Source organism: Temnothorax longispinosus, chromosome 8, assembly GCF_030848805.1.
Source record: "Temnothorax longispinosus isolate EJ_2023e chromosome 8, Tlon_JGU_v1, whole genome shotgun sequence".
In the NCBI taxonomy this organism is placed as follows: domain Eukaryota; kingdom Metazoa; phylum Arthropoda; class Insecta; order Hymenoptera; family Formicidae; genus Temnothorax; species Temnothorax longispinosus.
This window is the reverse complement of record NC_092365.1, coordinates 15137095-15161444: the sequence shown is the minus strand read 5'-3', so window position 1 is coordinate 15161444 and position 24350 is coordinate 15137095. Positions and strand designations below refer to the sequence as shown.

Here is a 24350-nt window from a genome sequence, read left to right as displayed (position 1 = left end):
GTAGCACGCGATTGCCCGAAGCAATCAATAAATCTCCATTTATCTTGGATTTTTTTTCCACTTCGAAGTGGGGCGAGAAATCTTCAGTCCTATATCAATTTGTTTAATTTGTTAAATTGATTTCGCTGCCGGCGACGACGCTTTTTATCACGTTTCGCGTTGGCAAATAGCGCCTTATATAATACGTGTAACGCTCGCGCGACCTTCGAGAGCAAGGCCTTCGGGCCTCTGTGTCGTTGGTAAACTGAGAATAGGATCCCACATCGGCTAGAGTTCGAAAGAAAACCTTGCGCTATAAATGTACGCGCGAGACAGCGTCGCGCGTCGCGTCGTAGTTTTTTGCACGGCGATATACACGTTGTCGAAGGAAAGAAACGGCGCGCGACGAAATAAAATCGCGCGTTTCGACATATGTCTTTATAGATTCCTGTATGATTCGAATAAAAGGAGAAGGGAGACCGAGACACACAGCCGGAAACACGTTCGGCGGTACACGTGTGAATCAGACTCGTAATGAATCATCGGTGTTTCGCTTCGCCTCTCGGTTCAATCCGCGGTCGCAGAAGAGAAACACCGTGTGCGTCGACTGCGGCGTTACGTCAGCTCCGAAATGCACGAGATAACGCGACAAATTGACTCGCACTCGTCATTATCGATATTAACAGCATCACGCGATGTTTTCATGAATCGCGGTGATGTACTTGAGATTTCCCTTATCGGCGCGTCCTCGCCGGACGGGTCCATATTATTTTTCCACTGTACCCCGAGATTGTGGAACAACGGGCTCTCGATAGCGATCTTCTCTCCGCTGATTCTCAGATCGTTGCGGAGTTAACGGCGCGCGGCCGTAAGTCAACAATTCGTCTAATAACGTATATCGGCCTTGTCCGTATGTTGACACAGATTTCGGGGCGAGATAGCGAGCGACCCAGTTGGAAAGGAGAGATAGAAAAAAAATGCGCGAAACAGCACGTACTCGTTAAGATGCTCGCCTTCCGGCGATAGGAATGAATAGATAAGCGCTGTGTTAAATAATAGGGTCAAATTAAATTGAATTTGAGTCGTTTTTAACCATTCAATTTAACTAAAACAACAGTTAAAGTAATACTATTTTATGTTAAAGTGAAAGTATTGGAACTGAAGGTATGGTTTAAATTTCATCCTTTGATATTTAACATTGAATGACGGAATATACACATATTGATTAATTGAACAGGAATACGAGAATACTTTCGAATCGAATAAATTTCCGAGTTCTCAGTATCTATTGTACCTACAAAAAGTTTTCTCCACAAAATGTACAGAGTGTATATATGTATACATATATATGTCTTTTTTTACAAAAAAGTTACAAGAATATAATTTTATACATATAATTATTTATTTTGTCTTTTTTTTTACAAGCCAAGCTAGAATCTCTAAATGTTAAATAACGAGGAGTCATTTTTTCGTTCGTCGTTCGTTGCTTTTCGTTAACCCAAATCGAGCCTGCTTCGACGAGGAATGGTTTTCGTCATAATGCGGCGGTTTGCAGTCTATGGACGCCTTCGGAAAAATCGGTAAACGCCGGGTCGGCATTTTGTTCAGCGGGCGACGCGGGCGTTGCGTCAAAACGCGTCATCGGCCGCGCTCGCGACGCGGCGCGCCTCGGGCGCGTTCGGCCGGCGTCGGGCCGCCACGTGCCGCGCGCGACACCACGTGACTGCGCGCGCCGGTCAGCCGGTCTGTCAGCTGCGCGCGACGTCGTCGTCGTCGTTGTATCGTTGTGCCGCGTGCGATAGCGAAGCTGATACGGGCGATCTGCGTATAAGGACAACACGAAGCACAGTAGGCCAGCGCAGTGACCACCTGGACCGTCTGATTCCGTCTGATTCTAATGGCCGACTCGGACAGTTTCGAGACCATCGAGTCTACCGACGGGTCGACCCCGTCGTTGGACAGCGAAACGGAATTTGTGGAACGCAAAGAGGGTTCGCCTTCGTCATCGTGCAACATGGCGTACGTATATCACTGACTCGTGTATTTTCACCGAGTCATTGTCCCTCGTGGAATTTAATTGCGCGCGAGGGTGTCCATTCGCGGCTCGCGAAGTGTCTTCCAGGGGTTCACCTCGCCGAGAACGACCCTCGTTGCTCGCGACAGATCGGAGCGATCTCTGCCTACGTGTTTGCGGCACGAACTTTCGAAATCACGTCGGTTTCGAGACACGTGATGAGCGAGCGTTCACGGCGATTTCCCAACCCGGGCGATCGGTCGGACGTTGACAGAGAATGCTCGCGCGAATAGGTCGCGGATCGAATTGCGAAATCGGGAATTGCGAGCCCGCGGCTTGGCGCGCATGCCTCTTTTCGAGGTTATGCGTTATTTATGCGTCGAGGCTCTAGCTAGCCGCGTTCCGTTAGGATCGCGTTGACCTTTGGATTGTTTGATAACAGTGTTCGCATGAGATGACGACGGGTTGGGCCAACGGACTTGTTACGAAGGCCTCGCGGCTAGCAACGTATATGTACAGTAGGTCAAAATAATTGAAGGTATCTTCATGGTGATTGATTCAATCCTTACAGCAATGCGGCAGTGAACTGTTACAAAGGCTGCGCTCTCGGGGAGCGCGCTGTTATCGCTATTGCGTTATTTTCTATCCTTGTTTTGCATCTAACGAGCGATAAAGATAGAATGATGCAAAATTGGCGATAATAGGAAGCCCCTCCTAACGCACCCTAACTGCCAGAGCAGCCCTCAATTATTTTGTTTTATTATTATCTTTTGTTTTATTAATACACGTTCCATTTTCATGAGAAAAATATAATTGGGCGCGTGTATAGCTAGCCGCGCTTGTTGATGGTTGACGTGACGAGTCTTTATTTCGCGGGGAGCCGGAGCTCCTCGTAGAAAACACGACGACCGCTTAAGAAGGTTTCTAGGTTGTGCCCGACTTGCGTGCGGACTTTAATGGCACGTTGTTTACGTTCGCATTGTTCGTAATTATGCTAAGCACGTGCAGCCGGCCGTTTCGCGCGAGCGAGCGAGCGAGCGACGCGGGAAGCGCGTGGCCTCTCTTAAAAATATACACACGGCTCCTCTCTTCTTTTTTTGCATTCTTTACATAACGGTTTCCGCGAAATCAGCGTTTAACTTTCCTGCGGATTATTTATAGTATCGGTCACACACCGATTCGAACTTAACGCGCCCCGTATCTCGCTTCCCCAAAAAACAGAATCCCACAGATTTCAAAGTAATTTTGTCAAATCGCTGGGAAACTTTTCCATCGTTTTCTTTTCATCGCGCGGTTCTTTTCTTTCTGTTATTAGTTGCTTTCCATTTACACCAAAACTCAGATAATTCTCACTTGTGACGTCATAACTCAGTTGAATGCACGTTCTTTTTGCATGCTGGCAAGTGAGATTCAACTGAGTTTTTATCCACAATCGAGATCGTGCGCTTTAATGAATCTAATAGACTCACATTAAAAGTGAGGTTATCAATCTTTATTGTTACGCGATAGCTTTGTCACCAAAATAAGCAGGTAAGTGCAAAATGACGTATCTTACCCGAGTATAAAATACTCACATAACCGAGTGACTCAGATCACTTAAGTGTAAATGGAAAGCAACTATTATTAATAGAATTATCGAGTATCTGTCGTTGCTCCAAAAGCTTCGGAACATAAAGCTTCCGAATCGCTCCTGCTCCAGTCTGTTTCTCGATGACGTAACTGGAGTAGAACCGAGGTTCAAGGCACTATCTACTTGTTTCTTTTTATAGCCAGGTCATGTGATATATCACGTACGTCGTATCACATTTACGGTAAACAAAATGACGGGCCGTTATCGGCATTGTTTGCATTGCAGGCCCCTAAATTTCGAGCTCGCGCGCCGTGTTTTTTCAATGTCGACATTTTTTTTACGTAACGTTAAGTCGATGCGTTCCGTTCTTTTCGTCGATAAACAATGCTGTTATTTGTCTGTCTGCATGGCACGTCCCGCGATAAGAGGACGATTATAACGTGGTTAAAAGCTACAAGATGGTTGCAACACGTCGAGCAAAACGACGTGAGGCAAATCGCGGCATCCGTCAAGGAAAACGACGTAATCTTTTTGCTCGTCGTGATTAGATAATCACGTCGATTTTTCCTCTTTAGTTGGAAGGATGACGTAACGTCTCGCATATAACGTAATACGACATTGGATTTCGGAAAATTACAATTCGTGGAACGGAAATTATCAGTTGAATATTCAGTCTGAGGAATTCGGTTCACACGCGGTTTACCTTACGTTTTGTGAAGTTCGTATCAGACACGTACGTCTGCTCAATATTGCGACGCGATTTTTATTTACACAGTCCATCAGACAGAACGAGATTAATGCACGGTTTGTCGCAACAAAATGACAAAAAAATCATTTTCTATCCATTGAAATTAATAATTCAATATAATTATGTATAAGAATTTCACTTTTGAGGATAAAAAGCACAAATATTAGGTTAAAGATATTTTATTAGTAAATTAACTCTGTAACCCCATGCACTCATCAAACATTGCACGTCTTTTTAGTTACATTACTGATAATAGAGTAAACATAATTAAACATTCCTGACGAGCCGTTCGTCTCGCACCCATACTCATCAGATGTATACATACGTATGCCCGAGTTAAGATATGCCCAAATTAACTCGGACTTGCGCCTTAGGGGTATTAATAATCGACGTATGATTATGGACTCGCGATTATTATGTCTAGAATGTTTTACTTCGAGAACGTTCACACGGAATGTTTATATCGGTCGTGTTTTGCGGCGTATTTCGCGTACATAAACTCGAGGAAAGTCGACGGCAGTGTTTATGCGTGAAGCTAACAGACGACACCGATCGTATGTACATACATACATCCGATCCGCGCTGATGCTTTCACTGCTTTCATGTGACCAGAACGCACCGTCCAATGTCAAGCAGCAGCTCTCCATTTCTTTCTTTCTTCCCCTCTACATAACATCCGATGTTATTTAAATTCTTAATAGAGATAAAAATACTTGAGTGATTTATAATGTAAAATTCTCTCGTTTGCATGCGTTATTTATTCGCATCAAGACACAAAGTTGCATAATGTTACACAACTTTTTACACATGACTTTTCCTTTCTCTCTCACCCTTTTTCTCTTTCTCATTCTCGTTCTTTGGTTGTCACTGCCAGGTTAAATATAATTTTCGCGTAGACATTAAAAGTGACGCGCGTTCCTGCGCGGCTAAATTAGTATGCGCGCGGAATTTAGGGAAGCTTCAAAAGCGCGACGGTGACGGCGGCTGCACGGGGGTTGCAGAGGGTTGAGTATAGCGTATACACGGTGGTACACATTAGCGCGCGTGTAGCTCGTTAGCGCGCTCCGAGTTTCCTGTGCAGTGCCGTCATGCCGTTTCGTCTCGAGGGGATATATAGTAGAACAAGAATTGTGTCAGTCAAGAGGCGCGAGTCGTCCAATGACACGGCTTAAAATACAAACCGAATACGTTATACGCGAGGCCGCGCGCACGAAACCACTTTTCTCTCTCGCTCGCTCGTTCCTTTCGTGAGAATAGACTTCGCGTCTCGAGTGTTCTATTTATGCCCGTGCTATGTAATTACTAGCCGCCGAATATCGAGCACGTTGTCTTACAACGCGCGATCTTATTACAGGCGATCACGAAGAGGCTTCCGTTCTCTCGTCACTGAAATCTACATTCAGTAATTTGGATGTAAATTTTTCTTTGAAAAATCCCGAGGTCATATATATATATATATGGATTGTTATTAACATTTTTAATTAAGAACAAGTAATATATTCTCTCAAAAAATTCTGGCAATCGACAAATAGACGTTTCCAGTTATAGATTATTGCTAAATACGCGAACACGCTAATTAGAAATAGTATGGCCACCGGCTGTTTTCTTCTACGTGCCTTTTCACCCTTTCGCGCATCCGGTCGTCTTTACTCGAGATTCATTCAAATCGCAGCCGCGACAAATCCGCGCAAGGAAGATCTCGAGAAGCGCACAAAATCAGGATTAAGGCAGTACGTAAAGTATTTTTGTGCGTCAATTCTATTGTCGGTTTCATCATGCGTTTGCTTTGACATTTTTTTGTCTAGGTATTTCTTATTCACACGATGACGCGCGCGCTTTATCAATTTTGTGATGTAACTCTTATGAGTCACCTAAATATTAGTGTTCTAAGGTTGTAGAAGTAGATACATTGATGAGTCAAACGCCGGGCAGAGCAATAGGCACGTGGCTACTTTCTTTTTAGAAAGTTTTCGCGATATTATCGGGAACAAAGCAATTATTTGAACAGCGTATCGTAACGTCAGAGGCTTAGCTTTATTCGAGATTTTCAATAATAATGTTTAGGATAACACTAATGTTTTAATACGAATATTGGAATATTTATTGTTTCTATTTCTTATTAACGTAATCGATTAAACGCGATTGTTTTTTTTTCCCCTCATGATAATGTAATATTCGCTAATGTAAAAGTTGTAATTTTAGGTCTCACTTTTGGCGGCATGGTGAAACCCTGAAAGTGCCCATGTCCCTTTTTCACAAGAATCGCCAGCGACTCGTCACGCGTCTCCAAACGAAGACTGGAAGGGTTCATCCTCTCCCGGACTTTTACGTCATTCTTCAAGGTGGAGTGGAGGTTCCCTTCAACGACACGGACATAAATTGGCCCTTTAGACAGGTGCGTACTAACATGCTGTTATATCATGCCCTTTGTTAGATCGGTAGAAATGTGTAATTGACTCAAAACGCCAGTAAGTATGCGTAAGATCCAAATTTTTCAGGCAAGACGCGCAAAAAAGGTTTTTTTCTATTTTAAGAAGACAATATATATACAATATCAGATCCTAATTTATTCATCTGAATGCGAGTTTAGATGCGAAAGTTTCCGAAATTTAGCAGTTTTACCGGGAACAATCTTTTTCATAAAAAAATTTGTTCATAAAAGAATAATTTATCATATTATCAGGCTTTATACGATCGCTCACGATCGGACATGAGACTCGTGTGAACCGTGATCAAGAAGAAGAAGAGATTGTTTTTCCTCGCCGTGATCTCGCCATGATCTCGCCATGATCTTGCAGAAGCACTGTGTAAAAAGCAAAGTCGTGGCTCACAGGGGAATTCCGAAAATTCAACCGCAATTACGCGGTCTGACTTTTATGGCTATTTGTTGCATGTCCCTGCCGTAGTAACGACCGTAAAGACAATTGAACTTCGCCGTGAGATATTCAACGCCATTAATGTGTGAGAGAGTTAATTATTTCGATCAGAGAGATTTATAAAGCCGCGCGAATACAATTACGAATTGTATTCGTCGAACTCGGATTGTTTATCGCCATATGACTGCGACTGGTACAGAACGCATGTTGATAAATTAGTCATCGATAAGATTGGCACGATGAGTGTACATACGCGCTTGCGAAAGTTTATGATTGGAGTTGGTTAAAACTGCGTGAAAATACATTCGAATAATTTCATTCATAATTTTATTCATGATTTCAATTAACGTTCGAATAATTATATCAAAGAGAAAAACTTTAATGCATTTTTATTATTAGAGCATGCTTGTTGCACGTTGAAACGTAGCACGAAGCTAATAGCATACCGAGGAAAACGAGCGGTAATAAAATCAATTAAACGCTAAGAGAGAAGCGTTGCGTTGGCTTGCAAAAACTTGTTTGTAATTTATCGTGATAAAAATTTTTTTTTGAGACTCACTCGTGCATCGCCCGAGTGATATTAGATAATTTTACGAACTGCGAAAATCAAATATTATTATCTGGTGTGTTTTATCGCGCGATAAGTATCGTGGTATTTTTACAAAATAAAACTGCATGTTTCGCATATGACTTTAGCGTGATATTTTACTTTGCTTTATTATCTACTATTAATTGTGTACAACGCAGTCACCTTGCGCTTGTTGTTTTTCCGTTGAACTCTCACATTTCCTGAGTTCAATTTAATTTTCCACGATAAAACAATATACCGTGGCGATAATAATGCGGCAGATCAGAATGACGTGGAAATCTCTGTCGGTGTAGCTCTGTTTCGAACTTTATGAACTGTCGCTTCACATGGGGAAACTAACCGCCTCACCGGATTATTCTGGTAGATGGAGTTCCGCTGCATTTACATCGCCGAAAACACGTTCTCGTCAAAGCGCGAGTCGCCGAAAATCGACGCGACGAGCGACGATCCGGTCGAGACACGCTCCTGGCGCGCAGACGGACGCTCTGGCAGATTGCCTTTAAAACCCGCTTTACTAGAACTGTGAGGGTACCGTTCGGACGACACTCTCAACAAAAACGCACGGCCGTCTCTCCGTTTATCCGTCCGTGCTCCAAAGCCGCTCGTACCGCGCGGCTTTGTTTAGCGATTGACCGTGAATTTTTCAGTGGGCCGCAAAGGGTAAAATCTTGCCCCATCTATTTCCCGGCCACGCTATTATATAAACTTAATTTAGCTATATTAAACACGCACGTACATCTTCTGTTTATTTGTATATATTTTCATCTTCCATTTATATTTACATTTCACGTCGTTCTCCGTCTTTCAACTCGTACTTTATTAATTCTACGAGGAGATATGAATGAGAAAAAATTTTCGCTCAACGTGCCAGGTGCATATATGTTAAATTATATTCTGGCTGTGTTCCCATGTGAAATATTTATACGGTGGAACTCGAGAGTCGATTGTATTTGACTCGCTCAGCGAGCGATCTCTTTGTGCGCGTATACAGGTGGTGCAAACCGCTTATATTGGTCAGAATTTTGTTCGTCGAGATTACGGCTATTGTTACTCTCGGTTAACATCTCGCTCCAGTGCCTGTTCGTCATTTCACGTGTATAACTTTACTCTTTAATTCACAAACCGCTAACATGCAATTCATGAGACTGCGTTATTCATGTTGGATATGCAATCCAATTGGATGTGCGCGCGCGTATGTTTTAATCTGATATGTATGTTGCGTCCAATGTTTATCATTGATGGATAATCATACGCGTTCAGCATGTTCAGCGTTAAGCGTGGCTATATAATTCGCGACCCAAATTGCTTCTCGCTTACGAGATTGTTTTGCCTTACGGTAAATTTGTACGGTAAATTTTGACGAAGGAAACATAGAAATATCATAAACGCAGTAAAGTCAAATTAGATAGTATCTTTGCGATTTAAGACCGTGATGAAAAAAAAAAACAACCTAAGCGAAGCAAATTCTCGAGAAGAGCGTTCGATCGCGACTGGAGAATTCACTTTCTGTGTCTACCGGTTTTTTTTTATTTTTTAATGCGTTATGGTCTTTACAGCGTGAACATTATCTCGAGATGTTCCAGACCGGTTCGAATTTGTGCTACGCTTGCGTCATTGTTGATCTTCCCAGGCGACGTTTGCGCTGGGTTTATGAGCTCAGAGAGAAACGTATACCTCCATCTCTACTCACTTTCAAGTATCAGTTCCAGTAGTTTGAACAGAGAAATGTAATCTGTGATTTTATTTTAAGAATGCCTAATGACGAAGATTAGAAACTCGGACGATGACAGGTCTCGCGAAATTTCTGTAGGGGAGAAACGATGGAAAATTTGTTGTTGGATCAGCGACTATATACACATACATAGTACATCCGGTGTTTCTGCGGAGCATCGCATATGTGTGCAATCAAGGTGGTGTTCCAGTTTCTAATTTGGCGAATAGCGGGCCGCTCATTTCTTTGTGCACAACGCTCGCCTCTCGCCTCGCTCGCTCGACAGTTAAAACGACGTGCTCGTGCTGAATTCGATATCGCGGTGCTATTGTTGCGCGATGTTGCGATCAATACGGGACCCTTTCGTCGCCGGATTCTTTTTTAATGCAGATGTGCATTAATCCGTCGTCGTCGTCGTCGTCGTCGTCTTCTCGATGCGTTTCTGGCTGTCCGCCCGGTACATGCGCCACTCTTGGCGAACCAGCGATAATAACGATAATAGTTGTGTTAAATCATTCAGTAAATTAGTAAAATGGCATAATTTTTAAAAATACTTTAGCTTGAGAGAGAGAGAGGCGGGGGGACAAAAATGATTTTAATTTTTAGAAATATTTTATACACAGGGCGCGAACGCGAAAAAAATTCGCGAATAAAGTCCATAAAAATTGTTCGTTAACGCCTTGTATAAAACAGCTGCGGTAAGGCAATAGATATTATCCTTGCTAGTGTGCTCGCAAGAACACCGCGCTATCGTGGCTGTGTGTATATCTATATATATACAGAACTTCTTTAAGATAATACCTGCTGGCTGTGCCGAGAGCGCGTTGACCTGATGGCTGATCGTTCTCAAGATGCTCTCTCACTCTCTCATTTCCTCATCTCCCGTCCCGTCTCTCTTTCTCTTTTTCTCTATTTCTCTCTCTCTCTCTCTCTCTTTCTCTCTCAGCATCGGACGGAAATGAGAGCCCGAGAGCGACCGGGAGACGGAGAGAGTGAGATGGTCCCAGCTCTTGAACCCAAACACAACAAGGCGCAACGCGTTACGACTCGCACGGACTCGCTCGGCTCATTTCTCATCGCTTCACCCTTGGAATTCCGATCTGCCGGATTTTTCGGAACTCACGACGACGACGACGGCAACGGCGGCAGCGATGCTACCTCCGCCAATGTCGCTAAAGATGCGATATTGTAGCGTCAGGTATACATAGTAGATCCGTTCTCTCCTCGCAGCTGCACCTGCCGCATTTCTTTTTTTTCTCTCTCTCTCTTCCCCTTTCTATGTACACTTTTTTCGTTTTAACCCTGAATCGTTTCGTTTGTTCAACAGTCCACTAATAAAGTCCACGAGTAAAATTTCATTTAAAGAAAACTTTTACTTGCAAGTAAAAATTATTATTTACATGAGTCCAAAGTAGGAAATAAAATGTTACTTCTGTCGACAAATTAATTGGAACGAATGTAGGTTCAGCCAGCTAGTATAAACACGAGAGGAAGATTTAATCAAAATGAAAACATTGAAAACACGATATGTCACTTCGTGATCCTGAGATAAATAATGTTGTCCATTTCTCAGTAAAACCGCTCTTTTTTTTTAAACTTAGTTCCACTGTTAATTCCAGGAACAAAAAATTTTTTGACCTGGGTCTCCCGGGACGGTCTGAACATATTTACCAATATGGAAAAAATCTGGAAAGATCTTCAAAGATGTCTTTATGCGACGCGACCTCGGCGGTTCGACCGCCGTTGGTAGCTGGTTTAAAAACGGCTACCGAACGGTGGAAACCAGGAACGGCATTTCCGCTTCGGCCATCACGGACGAAGGGGAAGCGTCGAGGCGGCCACACTCAGCGGACACACTCGCGTGATCCTGTTTCCTGTACAAGCTTTTTCGATGCCTCCGAGGGAATTCGAGACCCGGCCGGGCGTGAGATCGCCGCGGAGTATCCGTTGCAGTATTTTTATCGCGTTCAAGATAAGAAAAAAAAAGGAAGAGACGAACACAAAAGAGCGTCGGCTATTGAAAGCAGAGAGAAATTCCGTTCGCCGTAACCGGCGATCCGTATCCCTCGTCCGTAAAGGAGACCGACGCGCCAGGACTTCGCTTCGCACGATTGCGAAACGTCGCCTCTATTAGAAGTCGAGAAAAATCTCCTTGACGACCGGGACTCGACGACTGTGCCTGGGCACCGACTCGATGACGTGGCCCTCGGCGCGATATATCAGCGTATCTTCTCAAACATGGTCGGAATACTCGGTCGGCGTGTGTGCCAACCGAGGCAGCATCGATTCCCTCACGTAATATCGCGTGATGACCTATTTTGCACGAGGAAACCGGGGAGGAATAAATATCGCGGCATTCGCGACTTCGAGAATGGAACTCGCCTGTAAGAACAGGGCGGAAATGGTCGTAAATATCGCGCCGCGGACCGTTCTCAACGAACGCCGTTCTTCACCTCGATTACGCAAGCGGTTCATCGATTTTGTAATAAAAGAGAAACGTTTTACATCGCGTATGCGTGTCCTTTGCACTCTTCATTATTCTGTTGTTATCTCGACGAGTTGTTTAATTATTTTTACAACATGACGTAACACAGTTTCTACGTGTGTTTATTAGTACTGCGCGTATTGCAACGAAAGTATTTGTATACATTAGATATAGTGATATACTGTCATGCGTATACTATTTCCAGAACTAGTTATTTTAAGATACACGATATCGCGCCGCTATTATTACGCGACGTTCTTCTTTCGCAGCCCCTCTATTATTCAACGTCGCTATTGCGACTTCCGTACTCTTTCGCAGGTCGTATATAGCTTTATTTGTTCTCTTTATCAGGAGTCGTACTTCCAATGGGCCTTCGGCGTGGAGGAGCCGGGCTGTTACGGCGCAATCGAACTCGCGAAAGGTACCTCGCTCCTCTTCGTGCCGCGGTTATCACCCGAGTATGCGATTTGGCAGGGCAAGCTGCACACTCTGGACGACTTCAAGGAACGGTACGCCGTGGACGAGGTTTATTACACCGACGAGATTGGAAGCATGCTGTTGAAAAAGGATGCGAAATACATGCTCTTGCTGGTAAGTCGCGTCTGGGAACAGATGGATGCTCACTGGGCTCGCTCTGCTTTCCTGTCTGCCTTCTCTTCAAGTAGAGGAGAGTTCTCAGTCTGGGGAATAATCCGAATCTAAAGACGAACACGATTTTACAATGCCGGTTCTTTCCTCAATCCTCTGTGGCGCGATTGAAATCGCACGTTTCTCTCTGCTAACGCGACACACGGCCGTTAATAAATAAAGAGGAAAGAGCTCGAACTGCCGAAAGGATCCCCAGGTTGAGCACCCTTCTCCACGTGCATGTGTGTGTCCCGCAATAAGGCGATTCGCCGCGCGGCATGCCTCGTGACGTTTACCTTCGCCTCCTTCGCGACTGTCTGCCTCTACAATGTGTCGAGAAAGTTGCGTCGGTCGGTCTGGTTTCGCGTGACTTCGCCTGCATTAATGCGAGCGCCCGGGACGTTCTCCTTTTGCCATACATTTGAAACGAATGCGACCACGCGCCGCGTGTATAGCGTACGTGTGAATTTTTGTCGCCATTGTCACCAATTCCAATTAGAGACCTCGTCGAACGCCGCCTCGTTCGCACGACGCGGCATTTGTCACGACTCGGCGAATGTTTGCCGAGTCGGGGGCATCGCCTGACGTCGCCTTTTGCATGGGATGACTTACCAGTCCTGTTCTCTGTGCAGCATGCTCGCGCGCGCGCGCTCACGCCGCACACTGATGGAAGTTGCAAAAATCCCGCCGTATAATACCCTCCCGTGCGAAATACCGCGTGCATACGCGCGCGTTTAAATGCCGCCCTGTTGCTACGCGGATTAGAATTACGGTGGATTTAGCAGAATCCCAGAACGCATTCTTTACGCCTGGCTCTACGCGTCCGCGTCCGCGTTTGCCAAGTGACCCATGAGTGCAAATACATCGTACTTATTCGGTGTATTTTTTTACCCCCCCGAAGAAAAACACGAGAGCTAAGAGAGAAGGGGAAAAGACGGGACGATTCATTGCTTTGTTTGTGGGGTCTCGTATTTATTTTCATGTTTTTCCACAGTTTGCTTTTGCATGTCTGGACCCTGATTTAAGTCCAGTTTATTCTCGGTCCACTTTATAGTTTAGAAAATCGCGTTAGAAAATATAAATAGCGGCGCAGCGCAGTCCGGAGACACGCGGTTTATAAAAGGAGAAATGACACGACGGCGCGTATGACACTTTTATCCGAAGCGTAATGACATGCCAAGCGACGAGAACCATGATAACATAGAATATTTGCTCCATCCCCGCGACCTCGTGTCTGCAAGCGGACACACAACCGATTCGCGAAGCGATTTACATAGCTTCGACTGTGACACAGATAATCGCGTTCGTCGCGTTGGATCGCGTTGAAAAACGACCGATAAATTTTTCAACCGGTCGCTATCTAACGAGAAACAATTTGTCCCTTAGCCGCACACGGTGCATCAATGACAACGTAACTGGGTGACCGCGGGTACCGGTTCGGGTACGGGCGACCCGAACCGTACAAGTACATTACGTGGAACGCTTATCTGATAGCGCGCCGCCGCAAATAGATTTCGCGTCACGAAGTCCAAAAGATACGGGACTGCCCAGCTCGTATCGATTGTAACCGGCAATGCGGAGAACACACGCTATTTTCAGTAAACAGCCGCACTCAACCTTTTAGTATTCTCGGTACGCGGGAAATATAGACAACTCGTATCGTTAATAAATAAGTCGATCGATGTAAAAAGCGCTTCGTTCCAGAAAGTAATTTTTTTTTTTTTAAGATCACAAGTAGATTTTTCCGAAGCGTACCCAATTCGTTCACAGTCGTGCACATAGGTATTGACATTTCCCGTTAACCGATAATCTATCTTTCATATCTTTATCTTTAGGATAGTTGTTTCAAGTTCCAGCAGAAAGAGAAGAAGGAAATATTCTATAAGGAGATGTTCTGGACAATAGAATGTTTGAATAGTTTGAATAGGACGTTCACATAGAGTTGATTATTCGGACAATGGAGATTTCGAACAAAAAGATTGTACTTATCAAAGAGCTCGTGGCATAATGTTTATGATTCTTATATCTAGATGCTATCTATACAGATATATTTGAAATCTAAAAAATATATTTGTATATATTTTGGATGTTTAAATTTCTTAAATCGAAAATCCTGGATATATATTTTTTAATTTCTAGAACACTTTTGAAAACTATCCTGCAAATTGTATCGGCTCTAGCCGATCAACATTATTGCGATACAGGTATAATAGCTGTACAATTATTGGCGAAAAACATTGATTAGTTCGGGAAATATGTAGCTTTAAAACGTGCGATTTAAATACATGATATTTTTATAACAATTTTTGCTATTTCCGGTCGTGATGCAAGCGACCCGTGTGTGTCGCGATTGAGAGATATTCGGCAAATTCGCGGAACTAGTTTTGCTAATATACCGGTTACGCGGGAACACGCAATTTAGGCCAATTTGAAGCAATTCAGGGCATTTTGCTGATCCCCGCGGTGCGCATTAAGCGTTTCCAGAGAGACGTCCGCGTGGTTTACGTGAAACCAGGAAATTCACAAAGGCCCGTGCGCGATAGAACGATGGTATATATTTCCAGGAATTGTAACGCTCGATTATCTTTCGATTTGCGTTCATTTAGCCGCGTACGTTGTATACAGTGTACATTATTACTTGTCAGGCAAATTGACATAGAGCTGTCAGTGTTTGTCTAGTGGTCGGATCGATGTGAAGCATAAGCTCGCAGATGTCCATTAACGAACCGCGCGATAGCCGCGAGACAGATCATTTAAACTACCGTCCATGTCGCTGACCGTATCGAAAATCGATTCGGCTACTCTACATACGCTTTCCACGAATGTCTCGAAACTTCGCGGAACACGTACACGAACGACGGCCGCGGAGGTTGTTTACATCAGTCGGCACTCACGAAGTAGAATGTCTAATATCGAGATATTTCGTTCTATCTTTCTGCGGACTCGGGATGAGTTTTGTTAATTCTACTATTTATTCGGACTATTTATTCGGTCCACAGACTGGTCTGTGCGTTAGCACGTAGACGCTGAGTAGTTTCTAGCAGTGCCACGTAGATTCCGGCCTTGAATCTTCTCCCTGTTTTCAGTGCCGCTCGAAACAAATCGAATTTCGCTGCGAAACTTACCGGGAAAAAAATCAATATTTAATGCGGCTTCGCGGGAAACGTTATTTTACTGAAATGTACGGGGGACAACGGGCATGAATAAGAGATAGAACAACGCTCGGTGTTTGCCGTAGGCAATTGCTGATCGTCTTGCATTATTCCGAAATGCGTGAGACCGAAGTGTACGACGCGTGTAGGATCGAGATCGGCGTCACGAAACTCCTTCTCCCAAGACGTTTCGAGATTTCACATCGTTTAACATTATGGCTCGAATTTATGGGTAAAGAGTTATAATAAAGCCGCAGAACTTTGTCGTCGCGCTTATTTTTATTATCCTACTCTTGCCTTAATGCAAGTCGTAATCTCTTCGAAAGCGTTCTCTTTTTTAACGTCAAAAACGAGTCTACTCTATCTGTCGATCTGTTATTCAATTGAAAACCGGCTGTGCGTTTTGTTAAATATAATCCTGACGCAACGTCTCGTGTAATCGAGAACTTTCTTTTCATATACTTATTACGTATACTTATTTAATCGAAACGCGGCTCGGCGTTCAATTTTCAGTCTGGTTTATTTTGAAAGATTAACATAACGTATGTGCAACGTAAGATACGCGAAATTAAATGTTTTCATTTGCAACGCGATTTTAATGTTTCAATTTTATTGTATAAATTACGCAATCAACGTATTTGTTTTGTGTATGATAAGATGAGAATATGCGATAACTAATTATCGCTTATTCCGAGGTTGTCAAATCGTTAACATGAAATTACGCCCTTGGGTTTTAATCATTAATTACATTGCTGAATATTGTTTGCAAACAATGCATGCTAAGCCGATTACCACTCGACAATGCGATATTCATGCGTGACAATGCTAATTTAATGGCTGATAAACACGAATGGAAACAAAATGATTCATACCGGTCGGAATAACACTATGCACCGAACCGGCGTGTTTGTCGCGCACGTGTATATATACATTGTATAAAGGGCCGTGACCAAATGTTGAATTTTCTTTTAGTTTTCAATTTTTAACCCTTAAATGCCACTCGGGGTCCAGCGGACCCCAGACCCTTTACAATGATATATTTTCAAATGTTCCCCCCAAAAATGGAGCTCATGCTCCCATTGATGATAGTTGAGAGTTGAGAGATTGACCTACCCGGTTGTACACTTAGCAGTACTCAGTTTACTTAATTTTTTATACTATGTTGAAATTGAAATTTTAACAATATAAGCATTTTATTCTCTTTTCTAAGCCTTGAACAACATTGAAAATAATTTTCATAACTAAATATCAAAAAATCAATGAGTAAGAAGACATTTTTCATGCTGGGGTCTTTTAGACCCCATGTGTCATTTACGAGATTCTTGAGAGGTGTGGCATTTAAGAGTTAAATCCAAACAAGATAAACCGACTGCACGTGCATTGTGAAAAGTCATCGTTAAAATTAGCAGGAACTCGTAAAAAATTGAGCTCGACATTTCCGCGACGCGAATTATTGCATATGCATAATGAAGGCTCGTCAAAATTCCTTTATCTCCAGCCGCGGTCTTGTCGTCACACATGTAGCCGTTCGATCAATATCGGTTTAGAAATTTATGATCGCCGATAGACCGCGCGGGGTACGCGGTCTGCATGGCAAATGAGACAAGTTTGGGAACTATAATACGGTCACAGGGCGTTACATCATGATCCCCCGGGGTGGTCGGCGGGAGGCGCAAGATTAAAGTCGAGGTTCGTTCAAGCGGGCCGGCAGAAATAGGTAGGCACGGGATGTAATCGACGACGGCCGAGTCACAATGCAACCTTTCATGCCTAGCGGTAGCATACACATACCGAGGCGTATCTCTCGTAGAAATACGTTCGACTGCGCGCGCGTGTGCCGCAGAATAAAGTATCTAATTATAGAGACAGGTGACGGGGAGGTTGCCGCGTTTGACCTTTGTAAAATGTATCGTACGAAAAAAAAATATTATTCGAAACTTGCCGATAACAACACCGAGGTAGTTTAGATACCGTTGTACGCATCGAGGTAAATAAATTTAGATAAGAGAGCGTAATAAGTTGCGATAAATTTTTATTTTCGATAGCGCTACACGCGATTGCGAATCGTCGCGCTCTCGGGAGAGCCGCGATGTTACACGCGTAATTTATACGCGTTTTAATCTGCCGGTCTGGTAAAGCAAATAGCTCGCTACCACGGTAGCTTTATATAGATTCTCAGCATTGATAAAACACTTGTCTTTCATAGACCAGCCCCCCACACACACATACACACGGCGATACCGTTCGCGACTCTAATTATGATTACATGGCAAACGGTATTGCTGTCGCATATTTTTATGCGACACGTCGCGCGCGGCTTTTCGCAATATCCGATACAACAAATGCTGACAGGCACATTCGCGGCGCGATACTCGCTATTTAGCCGATCCAAACATTTTTATCCCCTCAGCGAAAAAACGATTAGCGCTCTCTAATATCGCAAACGTGTGTAAAAAGTACTCGCTAACTAGCGGTCTCATTACGCAGGTGCATAATTTGACGTGTAACATGTGAAAATCCAGCTTTGCGCAAGGAAATGTAGCGCGTGTAAAAGAAACGTATTAACACATGCGATCCGTATGAAAACTTGTATATCCTACTTGTCGCACGAGTGGAATTTAAAATTATCACAATGAGGAAATTGGTATTTCAGAGTATTACGCGGCGCAGCGACATAATTTTACGTGCCGATTAATCGTTCAATTAATGCATGACGCACTAAGAATTTATGCGGTCGTTATCTTTCGGTCTTGATACACGTAACGTTATCACGCACGCGTAACATTATCCTGCCGCGGACGGTAGAAAATCGATGGCACAGAAAACATTTGTCTCGCTTCCGACCGGATGAGGACCGCTTTCTCTATTCCGACTTGAATCCGAATTGCGTAAGCTGCTCGCTTTTACTTTGACCCGAACGATACCCTGCTCGCTACACGTTGCTGTGTTGCCCAAACCACGGTCGTCTGAATACGATAATCACTCCTTTTCTTTTCTTTGCGCATTGCAGAGAGGCGAAAACAGCGATAGCAAATTGGTGAAGCCTCAAGCGGATTTCGATGGCATCATGAAGTAAGTATGAGAATCACGTTAAGGTAGAAACACGCCATGGACGCAGGTTTTAATAACGATTTTTCTTGTCGTAGAATCCCGAGAGATAATGAAGTCTTGCACCCAGAAATAGCCGAGCTGTAAGTATGCCGAGTTTGTTTAATAATAACTTTTACAGCTTCGTTTCTCCTAAATGCGACGAGAGAGAGAGAGAGAGGGGGGGAGAGAGAGAGAGAGAGAGAGAGAGAGAGAGAGAGAGAGAGAGAGAGAGAGAGAGAGAGAGAGAGAGAGAGAGAGAGAGAGAGAGAGAGAAATGAGACAGCGGTAGGCGAATTTGTTGTAGTTAGACACGGATATCGAGCGATGCCTTTAGAGTACAATGTAATCAATATACAATATTAAAGTAAAACTATCGTATCGAGTTACTAATGGTTGCATTCCGATTTACTGTCAGCAACTGTCAGTACTGAAAATCTATAGTATATACGTAAAATATAGAAAAAATATAGATTTTTAGTACAGTGAATATAGGAATGCAGTCTATACAGTTAAAAAAATAAAACGCAGCTTTTGTTAGCTCAGTTTTTGTTATTTATATCGCATATCGATTGTGCCTGGAAGAATCAGTACCGCCATCGGCTGGTCGGCTCGTGGAATTATACACGTCGCTACATCGGTATATAACTCTGACAACTTTCTATCGAGTTATGACATATAACAACCATTTTAAATTTTACATATAATTTGACGCATGTAAAAACAAACAAATAATTAAAGGCGAAAGTTTTCTCCCCGCGACGTAACGTCTTAATTTTTCGACGTGGCGCAAGCATGAAGATTGAGAAGAGCCTTCGGACGTTTCTTAAGGAAATTACTAAGATACCAAATATCGAATACGTGAGGCTTGTAATGTGACGCAGGAAGGTAAAAAGAGGCAAACTTTATCGGGAAGTGCAACGTGCTCTGATCTCATTTGCAATTGCTATTATAGATGATAGTCTCGAGCCGGGGAAACTTTTCTGCGAGACTGCTCGTGCAGCCGTTCGGTTTGATTTCCAAATTCAAAAGGAGATGGTTCGAGTCAAACGCGCGCGATCACGGCGGGCCACAGTTGACTCAGACGAATATTTTCGTGCAAGAAGGTGCGCGCATACAAGAGGTTCCTTTGATAGTCAAAAGGATCACCAACGTCGAAGTTCTCCTCGACACACGAAGCCGGAAGACTATTGAATCGTCAGATAAAAATAAAAAACCAGCGGGGATTCACAAGGAGAGCGTTCCTTATTCTATCGGCACCAGTATGACGAAGAATAGGCCCTTAAAACATACCATTAGCATAGAGACCGACGAGGGCACGGCGATACTTTACTGCTCCGATATCGAGCGCCTGAAAAACACGGACGTGGCGCAGGTTCTGGACGCGATAAACTCGGGGAACGCGAATAAAGGAGTTTATTCTTTACTGGAGAACAAGATCGCGGACGAGATAAATTGCCGGATAGCGCTCCAAAGTTTGAGGAAGATGATAGAGTTGGAGAGCGGGTGGCACCGATACCGGAAATCCTCGTCGAACGCTCGACGACCATCCGCGGAGACTATCAATAGAGACATCATTTTGCAACAGCTTGTGAATCTGATTGCTAAGAGTCAAGACAGCGAGACGATATTACAAGGACTGAAGGCACTGAAGAGAGACAGATTTAGCCCTTCGACAAATATTTATAGGGACCGGATCTGCAACGAAGTTATGATTAGAGCCACGGACGGCGAGCTTACCGTGTCGCAGCTAATCAGAGCGGTGAGAATCCTAGCTAATTATGGAAACGCCAAGTACAGAAATTGCATCGACACGTTGTGGGTAGGTTTGGCGTGCAGGGAACAGGATATCCAACCGGATCTACTGGTTCCGTTATTCAGATCGTTGAAATACTTCCAACGAAGCAAGAGCATGGTACAAATCATTTTGGAGAAGAAACTGTCGGAGCAGTGGCTGAAGTTGACCGGCTCGCAGATGGCCAGTATACTGAATTGTCTTTACGGGGAAGAGTCCTCGAAGGGATGTCTGTCGAGCGCTAGTAAATGGGCAAGCGTGAGCATGACCACTTCCACCGAGAAGGATCTCGTCAATTTTATCGGCGGTTTACGCACGAAGAAATACGTTGATGAAAATATAGAACAAGCGTTGGCGAGATACGTAACAACCAAGGGCACCGAGATGAAAGATCCTAATTTAATCGCCTCCATCATGGATTACTGTAAAGATTTGCGAATTCGAAGTCCGTACGTGCTCGCCGAATGTGGAAAATATTTCATGAGACACGGGATGGAAATTCCGCCTACGTTATTGTCCCCCATTCTCGCGCCGTTTGGATTATTGAATCTACAACCTCCAGATCCGACCGAGTTTTGGAAGACGTTCGACGAGGTGATGTCCGCGAGATTTTCAGATTTAAAGCTGAACGACGCATTAGATATTCTTCTCTCTTGCACGTATCTCGAAAGATATCCCATTAAACTTTTGGACAAAGTCTTCAGTTCGTATCTTATGAATAGGCTGCAAACTCACAGGGACGTGCCTATCGTCACGCGCCTGAAAAACAAATTGAAATTATTCGACGCGACCATGTCGTTGGAATGCAAGGATTATCGTGGCAGCCCGATTAACCTAGACAGAAACACGAAGTCGTTAAGTTCGGACATGCGAATCAGGGGTATTATTAATAAAATACACAAACCACTGGCGCACGTGGTAGGCGGCGAGCACAAGTTGAGCAGGAGCGTGGTTTTGAGCAGACTGCCTCTCATAAATTTCTACATCTTGGATGTACTGATACACCCACTTTTAAAGTCAACGCCGGTCTTCAACTTAAATCTGCATAAAAAGAGAAACGTCAATACCGCGATTCTAATCCATTTGCCCGAATACTATTGCTGGAATACGCGATTCTTAATAGGGCCGCAAGTAATGAGAAAACGTCAAGTTAGGAAATTGGGTTTCCGCGTTGCACATTTAGATTACGCGAAACTGGCAGAACTCGCCGATCAGGACGACAAATTGCTATCCTATTTGTCACAAAGTCTGGACGCCGCCGAAGATGCTTTATAAATCGTTTCGCGCGTGATACGCGTATCTTACGGATGGCACGAATTTTGCGAATAGAATAGTAAAGTATTGTACTCTAAAATGGAATAAACGTCTGCAAAGAAATTTACAGCTATTTTCATGAGGCAACATATATAGTTTTTGTAAATTCTTCTTTTTTGCTTTATACAGCCGGGTAACAAAGACTCCCGAAGAAATTGAGGTAATGCGGTACGTTGTCAAGATAAGTTCGGAGGCGCACAAGGCCGTAATGCGCTCCGTGCGCCCTGGAATGCCAGAGTACAAAGCAGAGGCTTGCTTTTTGAATTATGTATACGCCGTGGGAGGATGCAGGCACGTGTCTTACACATGCATCTGCGGATCCGGGCATAATTCCTCAATATTGCACTACGGTCATGCCGGTGCGCCGAATGCTAAGGTGATACAGGATGGAGATATGTGGTAAGATTTCAGTTGGCGTTAGTTTGCAGCTGAGATACTTGTTACTTGCTTTATACATATTGCATTTACAATATTGCGTGTCGCAACACTTGCGTAATACTTTTTCTTCTCTGTCGCGCAGCTTGTTCGACATGGGCGGCAATTATTGCGGATACGCGGCCGACATCACGTGCAGCTTTCCGGCCAATGGAAAATTCACCGAGGATCAAAAACTGATCTACAACGCGGTGCTGAAGGCGCGCGACGAGGTGATCAAAGCCGCGAAGCCGGGAGTCAGCTGGCCGGACATGCATCTTTTGGCGAACAGGGTCATGTTGACGGCGTTGAAAGAAGGTGGACTGCTGGTGGGCGACGTCGAGGATATGATAAAAGAGGGCCTGAACGAGATATTCCAGCCTCACGGACTGGGTCACTTGTTGGGACTGGATGTGCATGACGTCGGTGGATATCTTGGATATCCGTCAGGTAGATTTCTCACTCCTGAACGTCCGACGGCACCAGGAGTGAGAAAGCTGAGAACCGCGCGGAAATTGGAGGCCGGAATGATTCTTACGGTGGAACCAGGCTGTTATTTCATAGACACCGTAAGTGTAGAGATCATTTGCGAATAGCGCTTACACGAACTTTAGAGCTAGTCTTTTCGGATATTTACATGGATGACTTTTCATTTTACAGTTGCTCGATCAAGCTCTTGCCAATCCGGAGCAGTCGAAATTTCTCGTGAAGGATCAGCTGCAACGGTTCCGAGGTTTTGGCGGCGTCAGGATCGAGGATGACGTCCTTATAACGGAAACCGGAGTGGAGAATTTGACGGATGTTCCTCGCACGTAAGCATTCATTTCGCGCGCATGTATTTACTGTAAATATTGTCCGGGACGAGAAATATTTTACATGCAATTTTATATTTCAGAGTCGAGGAGATAGAGAGCTTTATGCAGAGTGGATCGGTCGAGATTATTGCGCAGAAATCGGAGGATTCCAAGGATAAAGAAGTGACAGGTTAAACAAACTGTTATTAATACGTATTAATTAATTGCCTAAAATCAATTGTGATATAATTTCTTACAAGATATGAAACTGCATATACACATATATATATATATTTTTCTATTGATTACTACTTATACATAAATGTACTGAATAAAGCAAGACTGAAACGCCATAATGTAACGTTATGTCGCAACATTACGATATATCGTTAAATCGATATTTCTGCGGCTATCGCGTAGCAAGATTTTTCAAACCCACGTAACGTGAGACTTTCACGCTAACGGCTTAGGCCGCCTTAGGCTAAGGCAGGTAGATTTAAGATCATTGGTAAGAGTCATTCATTCCTCGTCTGAGTGACGTCAACTTCGGAGTAGCCTTGGACGTAGGCTTCTGACGGCGGAATTGAAAACAGTAACTTAGAGATATGTTAGCGTCACGATCCGGGGGATTAGGGCCTAATTCGATGCACGTGGATACTACTCTTTTTATCGCGCGGACCGTGACCTTTACATGCCCCCGGACTTTCGTCTCGCGGGTCGGAAGCTTGCGCGTGCGGAATCTAAGCGCGGCTATTATTGCGCGCGAGCGCCTTTAGAATTGCGTGACCGACGTGGACACGCGCGAAACGTCAAACCAGTCCGCGTGTCGCGGCGTGCGTCTTGAATTTCACAAAGAGTAACATAATATCGACGAATTAACGTCAACGAACCGAGCGTCTCTCGTTCGCCGAGAGATCGCGGAGCGCCGGAGCGCTCTCGCGCCTCCGGTTTCTCCGCGCGGTTTCCTCAGATAAACGGTTAACGATAAGGAAGGAGGGGCATTGACGTCAAAATACTTAATCGTCGTTCACCGAAGGTTCGGTGAAAATGTCGTAGAAAGTCAAGGAGAAAGCGGAACGCGGCGAGGGGCCGCGCTATTTCCCGCGGGTGTAAAAATAAAGCGTCGGCCCCTGGGCGGACATTATACCACAATTAGATCGCGTAGGTCTGAAAATATGCTATTGGCTGATCTCGT

The 24350-nt window shown here is 44.1% G+C and overlaps 2 protein-coding genes across 2 annotated transcripts; both read left to right on the top strand.

Moving 5' to 3' along the window:
- The first annotated feature begins 1715 nt into the window (after positions 1–1715).
- Dip-c (dipeptidase C) lies at positions 1716–23511 on the top strand. Its single transcript, XM_071786802.1, has 9 exons — positions 1716–1998; positions 6514–6706; positions 12324–12563; positions 18762–18823; positions 18898–18942; positions 22077–22346; positions 22468–22930; positions 23022–23173; positions 23257–23511. Exons 1-9 carry the CDS (start codon positions 1877–1879, stop codon positions 23348–23350), a joined length of 1641 nt encoding a protein of 546 aa, XP_071642903.1. The 5' UTR covers positions 1716–1876; the 3' UTR covers positions 23351–23511.
- On the top strand, positions 18974–22070 carry LOC139818204 (uncharacterized). The gene has a single exon (XM_071786801.1). The coding sequence runs from the start codon at positions 19794–19796 to the stop codon at positions 21906–21908; it is 2115 nt and encodes a 704-aa protein (XP_071642902.1). The 5' UTR covers positions 18974–19793; the 3' UTR covers positions 21909–22070.
- Positions 23512–24350: the final 839 nt, after the last annotated feature.

Excerpts from the sequence above, each read along its gene's own strand:
- Dip-c (XM_071786802.1), top strand. The coding sequence starts at position 1,877 with ATGGCCGACTCGGACAGTTTCGAGACCATCGAGTCTACCGACGGGTCG. Across the intron at positions 12,564-18,761 it reads CGAAATACATGCTCTTGCTG|AGAGGCGAAAACAGCGATAG; the intron begins GTAAGTCGCGTC and ends TGCGCATTGCAG. Across the intron at positions 23,174-23,256 it reads TTGACGGATGTTCCTCGCAC|AGTCGAGGAGATAGAGAGCT; the intron begins GTAAGCATTCAT and ends TTTATATTTCAG.
- LOC139818204 (XM_071786801.1), top strand. The coding sequence starts at position 19,794 with ATGATAGTCTCGAGCCGGGGAAACTTTTCTGCGAGACTGCTCGTGCAG.